The 13,090-nt window shown below is 46.9% G+C and overlaps 1 protein-coding gene across 2 annotated transcripts; it reads right to left on the bottom strand.

The window, feature by feature from the left end:
• Window positions 1-365: 365 nt before the first annotated feature.
• NRROS (negative regulator of reactive oxygen species) lies at window positions 366-8,504 on the bottom strand. 2 transcript variants are annotated; one of them, XM_081192619.1, is made up of 3 exons: window positions 7,989-8,504; window positions 5,075-5,186; window positions 366-2,663 (listed from the first exon to the last, which is right to left on the bottom strand). In XM_081192619.1, exons 2-3 carry the CDS (start codon window positions 5,168-5,170, stop codon window positions 711-713), a joined length of 2,049 nt encoding a protein of 682 aa, XP_081048745.1. In that variant the 5' UTR covers window positions 5,171-5,186; window positions 7,989-8,504; the 3' UTR covers window positions 366-710. The 2 variants fall into 2 exon arrangements, with proteins under 2 accessions (XP_081048745.1, XP_081048746.1); XM_081192620.1 differs by lacking the exon at window positions 7,989-8,504 and adding an exon at window positions 7,600-7,837.
• Between the last annotated feature and the right edge of the window lie 4,586 nt (window positions 8,505-13,090).

Genomic DNA, 13,090 nt, shown 5'->3' with positions numbered 1-13,090 from the left:
CCTGCATCTCTAGTCCAACACAACACTTGGGGGGTCAGTTGGAGTAAGAGGTGCCAGGTTGGTAATCATTTCATATAGTCTTCTACATGCCATTCACATCTGCAGCGAAGTTATGGCTTCCTTATACTGCACCATCTCGTTTTATGAATTGCACCTCCTCCACAATGTTGGGAAGCTGTGCTGTAGCCAACACTGCTGAGATGGCCTTGGAATGCCCCTCAGTGTTCCCTCCAACATTAGGTCTGTCATATGAGTATTTCAACTGGCATGTGGATAAAGCCCACAAATGGGGGTGGGGGTAGGGGAAGTGTTCCTCCTGAAAGGAAAAAAAAATTAGTTAGTGCTTGGCCAAGAAGTTACACCTGTTTGGGAGCTGCATTTATTCAAACATCATGATTGGTTCCCAACATCAGTCCCTTTCACTTGTCTTTCATGTTTATAAAGGCCTTTTTCTTCCTATTGTGAACATTAAACAGGATTACTATCTTGCATTTGTCTTTGCACAGAACTGTGTGCTATGCCATCCCTGCCAACTACATACGAGGACACTTTATTACACACATTGGGCAGCTCCATATAAAGCATTGCCACACACTGTGGCTTCCTGGAGCCCCATTCATGGATGCATTATCACCCAATAGGATTTCCCAGTCCTACCTATGCCCATTCTGGAGGGTCCGAGTGCCTGTTTTCTTCACACCATCCCAGAGTCAATAAGGGCTGGACCTTCTGTACCTGCTTTTCACCATTTGAAGAATTCGTTGCCTGAAAGTCAGAAAGATGATAACAAAGGCAACTAGCAGGGCCAAACAGGTAGGAAGAACAAGGACCAGATGCAGCAGGGTCATATCTGCCGTTAGCCACTTGCAATTCTGGATGACTGATTCAGGCAAATTTGCTACACGGATGAACTTAGAGGAAAAGTTGCAAGTGACGTGATTCCAGTCTAGAATGCGTACAGTGTCACTGTCATGCAGGGCATCCCACCAACCCAGCTGGCAGCAGTCATAAGGATTCTGGCTGAGGTAGATCTCATGTAAGCTCTTTCCAAGCTTCTGCATGGCATGCTGAGGTAGGGCATGGAGACGATTACTCCTTAGATCCAGAATTTGCAGTTCCAGGCCTGCTAAAGATTCAGGGAAGGTAGCCAGAGAATTTTCAGATAGATTTAGGTTTACCAGCTTCTGAAAAGCAGAGAAGTCCATATTTGTCCTTGCAGCAGAAAGTCCAGTGTTCCTAAGATAGAGCACCTGCAGTGATTGTGCAACATCTTTCAGAGGTCCTAAGCCATCAAGTAGTGACCTGGGATTGTCAGAAAGGTCTAAGTGTGCTATAGAAGTCCCCTGAAAGATGTGGGTGTCCAGTATTTCTAGGTCACAGCCAGACAAGAAAAGATTCCTTATGGAGCCAGCATTACTGATATCTATGCAACTGGAACTTCCAGCAGCATGTGAGGCACAAAGCATTATAGGGTTTTTACTGAGGTCAAGTGTAGTGATCTTTGTTGTGTGAGTAAAGATTTTAGCAGGCAAGCCACGCAGTCTGTTGGTGCTCAGACTCAATGTTCTGAGGTTGGCTAAGCTGCTTCTATGGTCCAAGTTCATCTGCAGATCCTGAAGTTGGTTGTAGCTGAGATCCAAGTCAACGAGAGTGCTTAGCAGGTCACTCTCCTGTATCTGTAATGTCTCTAAGCAGTTGTGGTTGAGGTTCAGATGAGCAAGGGAAGACATGCCTTCAAAAAACCTTTCTGGAAGGTACCAGAGCTGGTTCCAACTCATGTCTAAGAACTGCAGGGAAGAGAGGTTGCTATGATGGTTTTCGGCCCAGAGGTCAAGGGTGGTGATGTTCGTGATGTTGCCATCCAGGAATAACAGTTGCACTGTGCCCTCTGAGTCATTGAAAATATTGTTGTAGAAGTTCAATTGGTTGTGCATCAGCAGCAGAGTTCTCAGTTTATTTTGCTTGGGCAACAGCGGGAAGAAGAGGAGCTGGTTGTAGGAAAGATCTAGTGTTTCTAGTTCAAAGGCAGCATCATTCTCTGCAGCCAAGAACCACTCGATTTGATTGTTGCTGACATTTAGCATCCGGAGTTGGGTCAGGTCAAACTCCACCATGCAAGGAATGTAGTTGTAGGCCAGATTAAGCTGCTGTAGCCATCGCAAACCATCAAAGGCGCCAGTCTCAATCTCAAATATGTAGTTGTGCTGCAAATCTAGGTGCTGCAGCCTGGGCAGATTTTTTAAGTGAGAGTCATCCAGCCTCATGATGGAGTTCCAGGCCAAGGACAAAGATTCTAGAGAGGACAAATCCTGGATCAAGGTGGCCATCATATCTTCATTGAGCAGATTTCCAGATAGGTCCAGCTTCCTCAGGGCAGGCAAAGTCCCCAGAGCAGCTGCTGTTGCAGAATAGTTCACAGAGAGGGCATTGTTGGCCAGAGATAGACTATTGAGGCTCCTGGTGCCAAGGAAAGCCCCAGGCTCAATGAGCTCCAATCCATTCTCACACAGACTGAGGCTCTGCAGGACTTGATACCTTACTAAAGATGCATTCTTTAGGGTCTGTATAACATTTGCATCCAGGAAGAGCTCCATTGTTCCAGGAGGCAAGTCTTGCGAGACAGAGCTCAGCCTCCTGCCTTTGCAGTCTGCAGTTCTCTCTTCCTGCAGCAGAAAAAGAAAGAGATGTATGGGACAAAAAAGGTGGGCCCAGCTACTAAAGCCATACTGCACTTCAAATGAGCACAGTAACCAAAGGGCTTAACTCAAGCCCTGTAGATTCTAAGTTAAAATGCTAGGGAATGAGCACATATTTGGCATGTAAAAGATCACAGGTTCAGTCCCTGGCATATCCTGTGAAGTATCTCAGGGAGCTGGGAGAGATCTTTGCCCGATATCTTGGAGAGTTCCTGCCAGTTGGTGTGGACAATATCGGGCAAAAATAGTTTAATGGATAAAACACTTTGACAGTAAATGTTTTCCATATCAATATTTTCAGAGCTACACTCAAAACAAAACAGAATCTTCATTATGGTAACCCACCATAGGCACCGACTCCATGGGGCTTGAGGGGGCCCGAGCCCCCTCAAAAATTTGTTTGGGGGGGCTCCGCCCCCCCAATAATCTCCGGCGCCCCTCCAGCAGAGCGCCATCGCCGCCCCTCCCCCAGCCCAAAATGCACAGGGTCGGGCTGCATGCCTCCTGCCCTCCCTCCCGAGCAAAAGCTCCACCCAATTTCCTTCGGAGCTGATTAATAGGCACAGCACGCTCTCCCCTATTTGCTCACGAGGAGGCGGCGCCACTTTATTTGCATATTCATGAGCTTATTTATTATTCATGAGCTTTCCCGGACCCCCCCAATATTTTTTATAAGTCCGCGTCCCTGTAACCCACCCAAATTTGCACAAAGAAAAACAAATTCTGGGAACTAATATTCATGATACAAATTTGCACATTTAATCTAAAAAGGAAGGAGCTATGATGTTTGTGGCAACACTGAAACCTGTCTCCTAACCATAGAAAATCTCATTCAAGCCACACTTCTAGCTTCTGAATTTCTACCAGCCATTACCCACCTTTCAACCCTACCTTTCTTTCTCCATGGACTAGAAATCTTCTCTTTTAGAAATGAAAGCTGAGAGTCTCAAGTTCTGTAGTCAGAACCGATTCTACCTTTTTTTCTTTGCCCATGCAGAATTTCTGAATATGCAACAATCCTGACTTGTAATCTTTTAGAAACATTTCTAAGGATGATCTGGACGACTGCAGAGCCAGTTATAAAGTGACAAGGCTTTGCTTTCAAACAATACCGCCCGTCATGAACAGCACAAAGCAATCTAAGGTATCTGCTTTTTTGTGCCTATGGACAAACTACCAAAGAGAACATTTCTGCTACTTCGTTTATTGGAAACTCTATGGCCCTGCAAGAATTAGATTTTTCTCTCTCTTTCTGAATAACCATGCAAGTTTGAATGGTGTGGAAAAAGTGATCAAGCTATTATCAGATTATGGGAAATTTGTAACCCTTGCTCTGCTACTAGGGCCGTCTTTAGCATATGCGCCACCAGGGTGCAAAGATCCACCCAGCACCCCCAAATTTAGTTTAGCTGCCCCCAGATTTGGCAGGGGGCAACTCAAAGTTGTTAAGCTTTTTTGGGGAGGGAAATCGCTCACCTGTAACAACGACACAGCGGAAATAACTGCTTGTTTTTTCATAATGCCAGGTAGTAACAGAGCGACGGAGCAGGGGGGGCAGGGACTTTCGCTCCATTGCTTTTCACTGCCACTGGTAGAGAGGGTCCGATGTATAGTAGGTATACATTTGGTGCACCCCCGAATACATTTGGTGCCCCCCAGAATTTGGAACCCAGGTGCACCGCACCCCTTACACCCCCGGGTTAAGACAGCCCTGTCTGCTAATGTAGCAGAAGAAATCAGGTGTAGATTCAACCCAGCAATTTCTTGTGGTTCTTAATATTGTTGAGGCTTAGTGGGGGAACAGAGGTTGCCAGGGCAATGCAGACGTGATCTGTGACACATATTTACACCAAGAGCCATCAGAGTGGCTGGGGTACCCTACTCAGATGGGTGGGGTGCAAATAATAAAAGTTTTATTCATTATTATTAATTAGCTGTTGCTGTTGTTGTTAAAAGCATAGAAAGATCAATCATTAAATACAATTAAACATTGATAGAATTAAAACTATATACATATATAAAATCTATAGCAATAATTACAATAAAAACAGGATAATATTGGGTTGTATCCAATAAAGTTGTCCAGTTGGCACAATGACTTCTAGATGCACAACGGGACTTCTTCTCACTGCATGTCCCCCATGCCTTCAAAATCTTCTTGGAGGGTTGGGGAAACCCCCAGAACAGATTTATGGGATAGGTAGGGAGCATGCAGGGAGAAAAGAGGGAGAAGAAGTCCTTTTTGCACAGGTGGAAGTCCTAGTACTAATGGGGAAAGCTTGGTGGATACAACCCATTGTCATTTGTGGACCCCTGGAGTTGCTGACACATGGTTCAAAATAAACGAAGAAAAGAAAGCTGATAGAAGACAGACTCACCAGTCTGCAAAGGCTGTGATAGGCTGCAGGTTTGCTTCCCCATCCTGTATCTAGGAAAGCTATCCACACAAAGATACTCAGGGCTATTAGTGCCATTTCAACAGCAGGACTCCTGCAAAGAGACACAAAGCAGGGCAAATATACCGGTATGTTTTAAAAGGCAGTATTGACAGTTTATTGTATTTTGTATTACAGAAAGAACCAGATGCTTACTAGAAAGCAGACATCCCAAGGCTTCTTCCACGCAATTTATGCCATATGCGTATTTGTTCTCAAACTTTTCATACAACAAAATCTGTTAATTTATTTGTGCAACGCACCTGCCTTCCCCACATCTGACCCTCTGGTGTGCAAGCACACTTTTCAGATCACATTGGCTATTCTTAATTAGTTTTTGTGTACAAGTGGGCAGGTGCTTGCTTTGATCAGGAATGACTGCAAAGGCCCTTCCTTATAAACCATGAGTTGCCAATGTGGCACCCATGTCACACAAGCACATGCAGAGACCTTCCCTGGTCCCTAGGAGCCCCTACCCTGCCTCTTCTCCTTGGGTTTGAAAGGAATCTTGTATTGTAGCCAGCAGAAGACATTTTAGAAACCTAATTGCTGGTGGGGAGTGAGTGAATGAGTGTTGGTTGCAGTGGGTGTGGAGTTGTGGTATGTGCATGGTCCCACAGGCCCAGAAAGATTAACCATAAACAGCTTGGGGCTGGAACATTAATTTTAAAGAAGGTTGTATACCCGTGGCTATTTATTTCGGCTCTAGTACACTCCCACTGTTGTTGTTTGAACCTGAGTACACATAATGCTAGCCACAATCCATTTGCCTCCTGTAGCTTCTTGAGAAACACTGTTGTTTTCCCCAAAACCAGCTTCCATCCGATTTGAAAACATAAGCCGCGGCTAAGCTAAGTTGTGCACATTTGAGACAGCAATTGCACATGCGCAGGTAGGTGGAAGCTTTACCAAATACAGTGGTACCTCGGGTTACATACACTTCAGGTTACATATGCTTCAGGTTACAGACTCTGCTAACCCAGAAATAGTGCTTCAGGTTAAGAACTTTGCTTCAGGATAAGAACAGAAATCGTGCTCCGGTGGCGCGGCGGCAGCAGGAGGCCCCATTAGCTAAAGTGATGCTTCAGGTTAAGAACAGTTTCAGGTTAAGAACGGACCTCCAGAACGAATTAAGTACTTAACCCAAGGTACCACTCTACAAGTTTGGCATGGGGAAACAAATCAGGTAATGTGCATCTGGTGTGTACCACAATGTAAAAAAGCACTCGAAGCACAGCAGGGGGAAATGACCTCACTACATTTTAAGCCGCTAATGTGTGCGTAACCCAAGTTAAAGGTGATTTGAAGGAGCCTTCCCTTCCCAATGTTATGCAGACCAGCATCAACACCCACTATTCTAAGGCATTTGCTGGGGCCCATGTCCTGCTACCGCCACCAGCAAAGTTTGCAAATATGGGGGGGGGGTGATTGTGGCAGCAGCAGCACCATGGCCAGAGGAGGCAGAGTGACATAGCAGCAGGTTCTGGGCAACAGGTCCTGTCAGCACTGGGTGCTACTAAGGGCAGCCTGCCCAGCTTCTCCCCAAATCTGAAGCTGGGTCTGATGTAAGGTAAAGGTAAAGGGACCTCTGACCATTAGGTCCAGTCGTGACCGACTCTGGGGTTGTGGCACTCATCTCACTTTACTGGCTGAGGAAGCTGGCGTACAGTTTTTGGGTCATGAGGCCAGCATGACTAAGCCACTTCTGGCGAACCACCTATTTATCTACTTGCACTTACATGCTTTCGAACTGCTAGGTTGGCAGGAGCAGGGACCGAGCAACGGGAGCTCACCCCATCGCGGGGATCTGAACCGCCGATCTTCTGATCGGCAAGTCCTAGGCTCTGTGGTTTAACCCACAGTGCCACCCGCGTGCCTTGGGTCTGATGATGTGCACATATATTTTGTCTAGCCAGCTGTCACTTCTGTTCAAGCGCGTTTTGCAAAACCTGTTTACTAAAGGCAAAAGTGGGGCACATTCTGTGAACGCTTAGCTCTCTGGAAATGATCTTGCCCCCAAGTGGAAGCGTAGGGCCAAACCCCATTTGACATTAGAGATCCATGATTGGGTTTGACATGTTTAATTTTACAGAAAGGTTGCTGTGGGTGGGTGGGTGGGTGCCTGGTGGATCAGAGCAGTGCTGCTGAGGGAGGGGGAATTAACCCTTTGTTCTCATCCTACCATTTCCTCCATCATATTTGCCCCATTCCTGAAAGTACTCATAGTTCTCTAAGATGAAAAGCAAGACTGATTTTTAACCTAGTAAGGAGATTTATTTCTGAGACTATATATTAGTTAGGCATGAAGCTTTTTTAATTTTACAAAGTAGATTGACTGTCAAAGCAGGGATCCCCAACATACTTTCTCACCTTGCCAGTGATTAGCGAAGTTATTGACCCCAAGTTCCTCCCCTGCTTAATGACTCTTTTTCTTTGCCATCACAAAGGCCTTTAAGGACTTCACTCACCATCTGTCCTGCCTTCTCAGTTTGGTCCTTGCGCTCTCGATGCCCTGTAACTCTTCAAAGACGCTGAGTGGCAGATGCCTTGGAGTGAGACTGGAGAGTTCTCAGCAACCACCTCACTGCCTAATCTCTCCTTCATATATCTATTTTATGAAGCACCTCTGTATTACAGAACCCTCCATTGTGTACTCCCAGAACCACACCACATGGAACTGATACACGTTCTTGGCGAGCTCAACCACGCCACAAAACGCCGACTGCCTTTTTGCAGTGTAGGTGTTCAGAATGAAACAGAAGCTGTTGAATGGTTCCTTTTGGTTACCATCACCCACCCACCTCCGCACCCCTTTTTCAGGCAAAGAATGGAGGCAAATCTTGAGGTTCTTACTCACCGGGGGTAGGAGCAATATGCTCAGGTCTGGGACGTTCATTCTGCTCCAGCCCGTACCCTCTTTTCTTGCTGTATCTCTACAAATAATATTAAAAATAGCTGTTTGCCCTCTCACTTAATATCAGATTATTTTAGAACTTGCGGAAGGAACTAAGCAACGGAAACTGCAGTCACATGGATCACAGAGCCAGTTGCTTCACCCAGCAACCCCCAGCCAGAGCTCAGCAGTTGCACACTGAAAGGTCGAGGCTGTGCAAGCCACTCGAAAATGAGAAGGAGCTGAGAAGAAGGGAAATGAGAGGAAGGAAGCTGTGCAGGGCAAATCTTTGAAGCCATTAGCAACTGCTGTTTTGTTATCGATATAGAAAGAAAAATAAGAGTCCTGTGGCACTTAAAGACTAACAAATTCATTGCGGCATAAGGATTTGTGGACTAGGGACTACTTCTGCAGACAAAATTTTGCTGTAATACATTTTATGGCATAATAATTCATGTGCGAGGGCTACATGCACACCTTACATTTAAAGCACATTTAAAGAACACATGCCCCAATAATCCTAGGAACTGTAATTTGCCAGGGGTGCTGAGAATTGTAGCTCTGGGAGGGATAAATTAGTTCTCAGGATTCTTTTGCGGGAGAGGGTAAATGTTTTTTCCAATATGTGGTGTGTTGCATGCAGCCTTTAAGGTGCAATCAGGCTCTTTGTTGTTTTTGTTCCTATCAGTGTTGGATGGGAGGAGGACAAAAAGTGTTGCCAGAGTTCCAAAAACATCACTAGGTGGTGTCTCCAGGAAGCTGTAAAACCCCGACCAAAAGGAACGGTCCCTGTAATCATACACACCGTAAGTTGAATGTAGCCACTCTTTGAACATCAAGATGATGTTCCTCAGTGTGTATAGTAGAACCTGAAAAGTCACTACCTCTTCTTTTATTTTATTCAGATTTTGTCCCCAGGGATAAAATACACCAGCTAAGAATAGTGCAAGAATATTTTACAGAAACATTGCCACTTTTTCCCCCCTCAGCAAAATCCACAAAAGCAGATTCCTGATCCTTTCCCACTTGCTGCTTCTGTGGATTTTCCCAAGCAAAACACCATTCTTCATAGTTAAGAAGATTTGCAAGGATGTCCATCCCAGAGTACAAAATGGGAACCAAGACTCAGCCCTCAGAGAGAACGTGCCCATGAGAGAGTGACCTCCACCTACGGCAAGCATGAATTCAAGACAGAGTGAAATCCTAGCACCTCTCATTTAGAAATTAAGTTAGCGGAAGGGCCCACAAAGGAAGGGGGGGTCAAAGGGTGTGAAGTACAGTGGTACCTCGGGTTAAGTACTTAATTCGTTCCGGAGGTCCATACTTAACCTGAAACTGTTCTTAACCTGAAGCACCACTTTAGCTAATGGGGCCTCCTGCTGCTGCCGCGCTGCCAGAGCACGATTTCTGTTCTCATCCTGAAGCAAAGTTCTTAACCTGAAGCACTATTTCTGGGTTAGCGGAGTCTGTAACCTGAAGTCTATGTAACCTGAAGCATATGTAACCTGAAGCGTATGTAACCCGAGGTACCACTGTAGTTGTTTCAGAACATATGACCCAACCTAGTAAAGAGAGACACAGATAAGCATGACATGTTTGGCATTGCATAGTTTCCGTTTCTTAGCTTGATTAACAGAAGTAACTATTCTTATGAGCCTCCAAAGACTCATACCCTCTTCTTGGAATGGTGGCAAAGAGAATTGTGGTGAGGCAGCTGAAAGTACTCTTGAATGACGCAGATTATTTAAAACTGCTCCACTGGCTTCAGTCCTGGATATGGGACTGAGTTGGGCTTGGTCTCCCTGAGAATGGGACGAGAGGAGTGTCACCTTGCTCCGGCTTCTCCATCTGTTTTGGTACCATTCCCCATGGCATCCTCCTAGACCAGCTCTGTGGAGTTGGAATTAGGGGGCACTGTGTTATAGAGGGCCTGTTCTACCTCGCAGGACAGTGTCCAGACAGTAGCACTGGGGTAGTTCTTTGGGGCTCTCTAGTGGTTAGTCTAGTGGGATGCTGCAGGATACTATTCTATCCTCAATGTTATTTAATATCTACATGAAGCCACTGGGAGAGGTCATTAGGAGGAGCTTTGGGGCAAAGTGCCTTGACTACACTGATGACACTCAGCCAGTGCCGGATTTATGTATAAGCTAAACAAGCTATAGGTTAGGGCCCCACTCTCTTAAAGGTAAAGGGACCCCTGACCATTAGGTCCAGTCGTGACCGATTCTGGGGTTGCGGCACTCATCTCGCTTTACTGGCCGAGGGAGCCGGCGTACAACTTCCGGGTCATGTGGCCAGCATGACTAAGCTGCTTCTGGAGAACCAGAGCAGCGCATGGAAATGCCGTTTACCTTCCCGCCAGAGCGGTACCTATTTATCTACCATATTTTTCATTCCATAGGACGCTCCGTCCCATAGGACACACCTAGTTTTTTGGGAAGGAAATAAAGGGATTTTTTTTCCCCTTTATTTCCCCCCCAAAAGCAGGTCGGGGAAACCGAACCAGGTCGAGGAACAGCGGGATGGCGGTGCTGCGCCTCCCTGCTGTCCCCCGAGCTTGTGGGGCTGGCCGATGTCTGCCCGGCGTGAGGGGCACCCTGCTTCAGGGCGCCCCGCCCGCCAGGCAGCAGGCTGCTATCCATAGCGTGGGGAGCCCTGCGGGGAACTCCTGCAGGGCACCCCACGCTGCGGATGTCTGTCCGGCAGGCGGGGCGCTCTGCTTCAGGGTGCCCTGCCCGCCGGGCGGCAGGCTGCTATCCGCAGTGTGGGGAGCCCTGCGGGGAACTCCTGCAGGGCTCCCCACGCTGCTGATGTATGCCCAGCGCGAGGGGCGCTCTGCTACAGGGCGCCCCGCCCGCCGGGCGGCAGGCTGCTATCCGCAGCGTGGGGAGCCCTGCGGGGAACTCCTGCAGGGCTGCCTAGGCTGCGGATGTGTTCCCAAAGCACCGGGCGCTCTGCTTTCAGGGCGCCCGACGCTCCGGGAAGCAGGCTGCTATCCGCAGCCTAGACATCCCTGCAGGACCTCCCGCAGGGCTGCCTAGGCTGCGGATGTCTTCCTGGAGCCTGGAGAGCGAGAGGGGTCGGTGCGCACCGACCCCTCTCGCTCTCCAAGCTTCAGTGAAAGCCTGCATTCGCCCCTTGGACGCACCCAGATTTCCCCTTCATTATTGGAGGGGGAAAAGTGCGTCCTATAGGGCGAAAAATACGGTACTTGCACTTTGATGTGCTTTCGAACTGCTAGGTTGGCAGGAGCAGGGACCGAGCAACGGGAGCTCACCCCGTCGCGGGGATTCGAACTGCCGACCTTCTGATCAGCAAGTCCTAGGCTCTGTGATTTAACCCACAGCGCCACCCACTCTCTTAGGGGCCCCCCAAAAAATTAAAGGGGGGGGGGAACTGGATGTACATTTCCAAAATATAAGATAAAAAACAAATAAATTAAAACCTACATACAGCAACAGTGGTTTGTGTTGTGTAGGCGCCTATGGTGTAAGTAATGGGCCTCGCCTGCTGGCCTGCTCCCTAAAATATCACTGGTTTGCTCATTTCTATATACAGGGTGCCTACATTCTGCCTGGACTGGTTGCATGGCAACATGTGCAAATGGCTTTAGATACCTATTAGGTCCATAAATTACCATATAGGATATATTCAACACAAAAAACAGCAACAATTTGTTGTTGACAAAGGACAGCTGGACATACAAGGGCCCCATTACCTTCAGTAGCTTAGGGCCTCATCAAACTTAAATCTGACCCTGTACTGAGCTCTACTCCTCCATAACTTTTGAATCAAGAAATGCTCTGCGGGCCCTGGGCACCTGGATGCAGTGGTGGGATAGGTGAGAAAAAATAAGCTGAGCTTTAATCCTGGCAAGACGGAGGCACTGTAAATGATTCCAGTGTCTGAGACATCAGTCAATTGCTCAGAGATCTGCGCCATTTGCCTATTTGCTACTGTGCCACATTACCTTGAGGCCAGTTTACACCATACCCCATACATGCCCACTTAATTGCTTCAATCTGCAGAATGGGCACTATTTTGGAAGTCACACAATACTTGTTCTGCCCTTGTAAAAACCAATGTCTAAGTGTTGCAGCTCTACATTTTGGACAGTGGCGTAGCGTGGGGGGTGCAGGGGGGGCCGGCCGCACCGGGCGCAACATCTGGGGGTTAGGGTTAGGGGGCGCAAATCCACGGGTTAGGGGGTGCAAATCCACGGGTTAGGGGGCGCAAATTACTTGCCTTGCCCCGGGTGCTGACAACCCACGCTACGCCACTGATTTTGGAAGCCCCTGCTTATAGGCATCAGGCAGGCATCTTCACTGTAATCTTTCCAGTGCCTGGTTAAAACATTTTTGTTTAGAAAAGCCTACCCAGACATGCAAAAGTTACATCTTGTCATTTTAGCTACTGTTTATTTTAATAACCTTTTGGATATTTTTAATACCCATTTTAACTGTTTTATTTATAATTTTAATATTTATTTTATGTTATTGTAAACCTCTTGCCTTTCTTTTAAACAGGTGTATAAATTTTGTTAAATAAATGCCACACTATGGAAGTGGTAGACTCACTTTCTACAACACTTTGAGAACTGTGCTTTCTTTAAGTACCATTTACAGAGTAGCTAAACAGGGCTGTTCTGCCTGTAAGTTGCAACTGGAGATGGCCTGCTTTGAGTTCTCTAGTGGTTTCCTTAAAATTCATTTTAAAATGGTGGGGGAATTAAGCCATACTACACATTCATGCAGTTTTTTAAGGGAACTCATACTGCATCAGTTGCTGGAAACCACAGGAGGGGAGAGAGTGTTCTTGGGCTCAGGGGTTTCCCAGAGGCATCCGGTTGGCCACCGAGAACAGGATGTTGGACTTGATGGGCCATTGGTCTGATCCATCACACACAAAAATACCCTTGCTTCTGAGTGCATGTAGTTTTTCCTCTTTCAAAAACTATTCAGCCTCTCAAAAACAGTAGCACTTACTTCCCTAAAACAGAAAGAATTATTTTGGTTCATGTTTGTTTGGCAATTAGAATCCTTGCAAGTTATTGGCTGTCTATG

This window comes from Podarcis bocagei (assembly GCF_964188305.1).
Source record: "Podarcis bocagei genome assembly, chromosome: 4".
Lineage (NCBI taxonomy): Eukaryota > Metazoa > Chordata > Lepidosauria > Squamata > Lacertidae > Podarcis > Podarcis bocagei.
The sequence above is the reverse complement of the archived record's forward strand: the minus strand, read 5'-3'. Positions and strand labels throughout refer to the sequence as shown.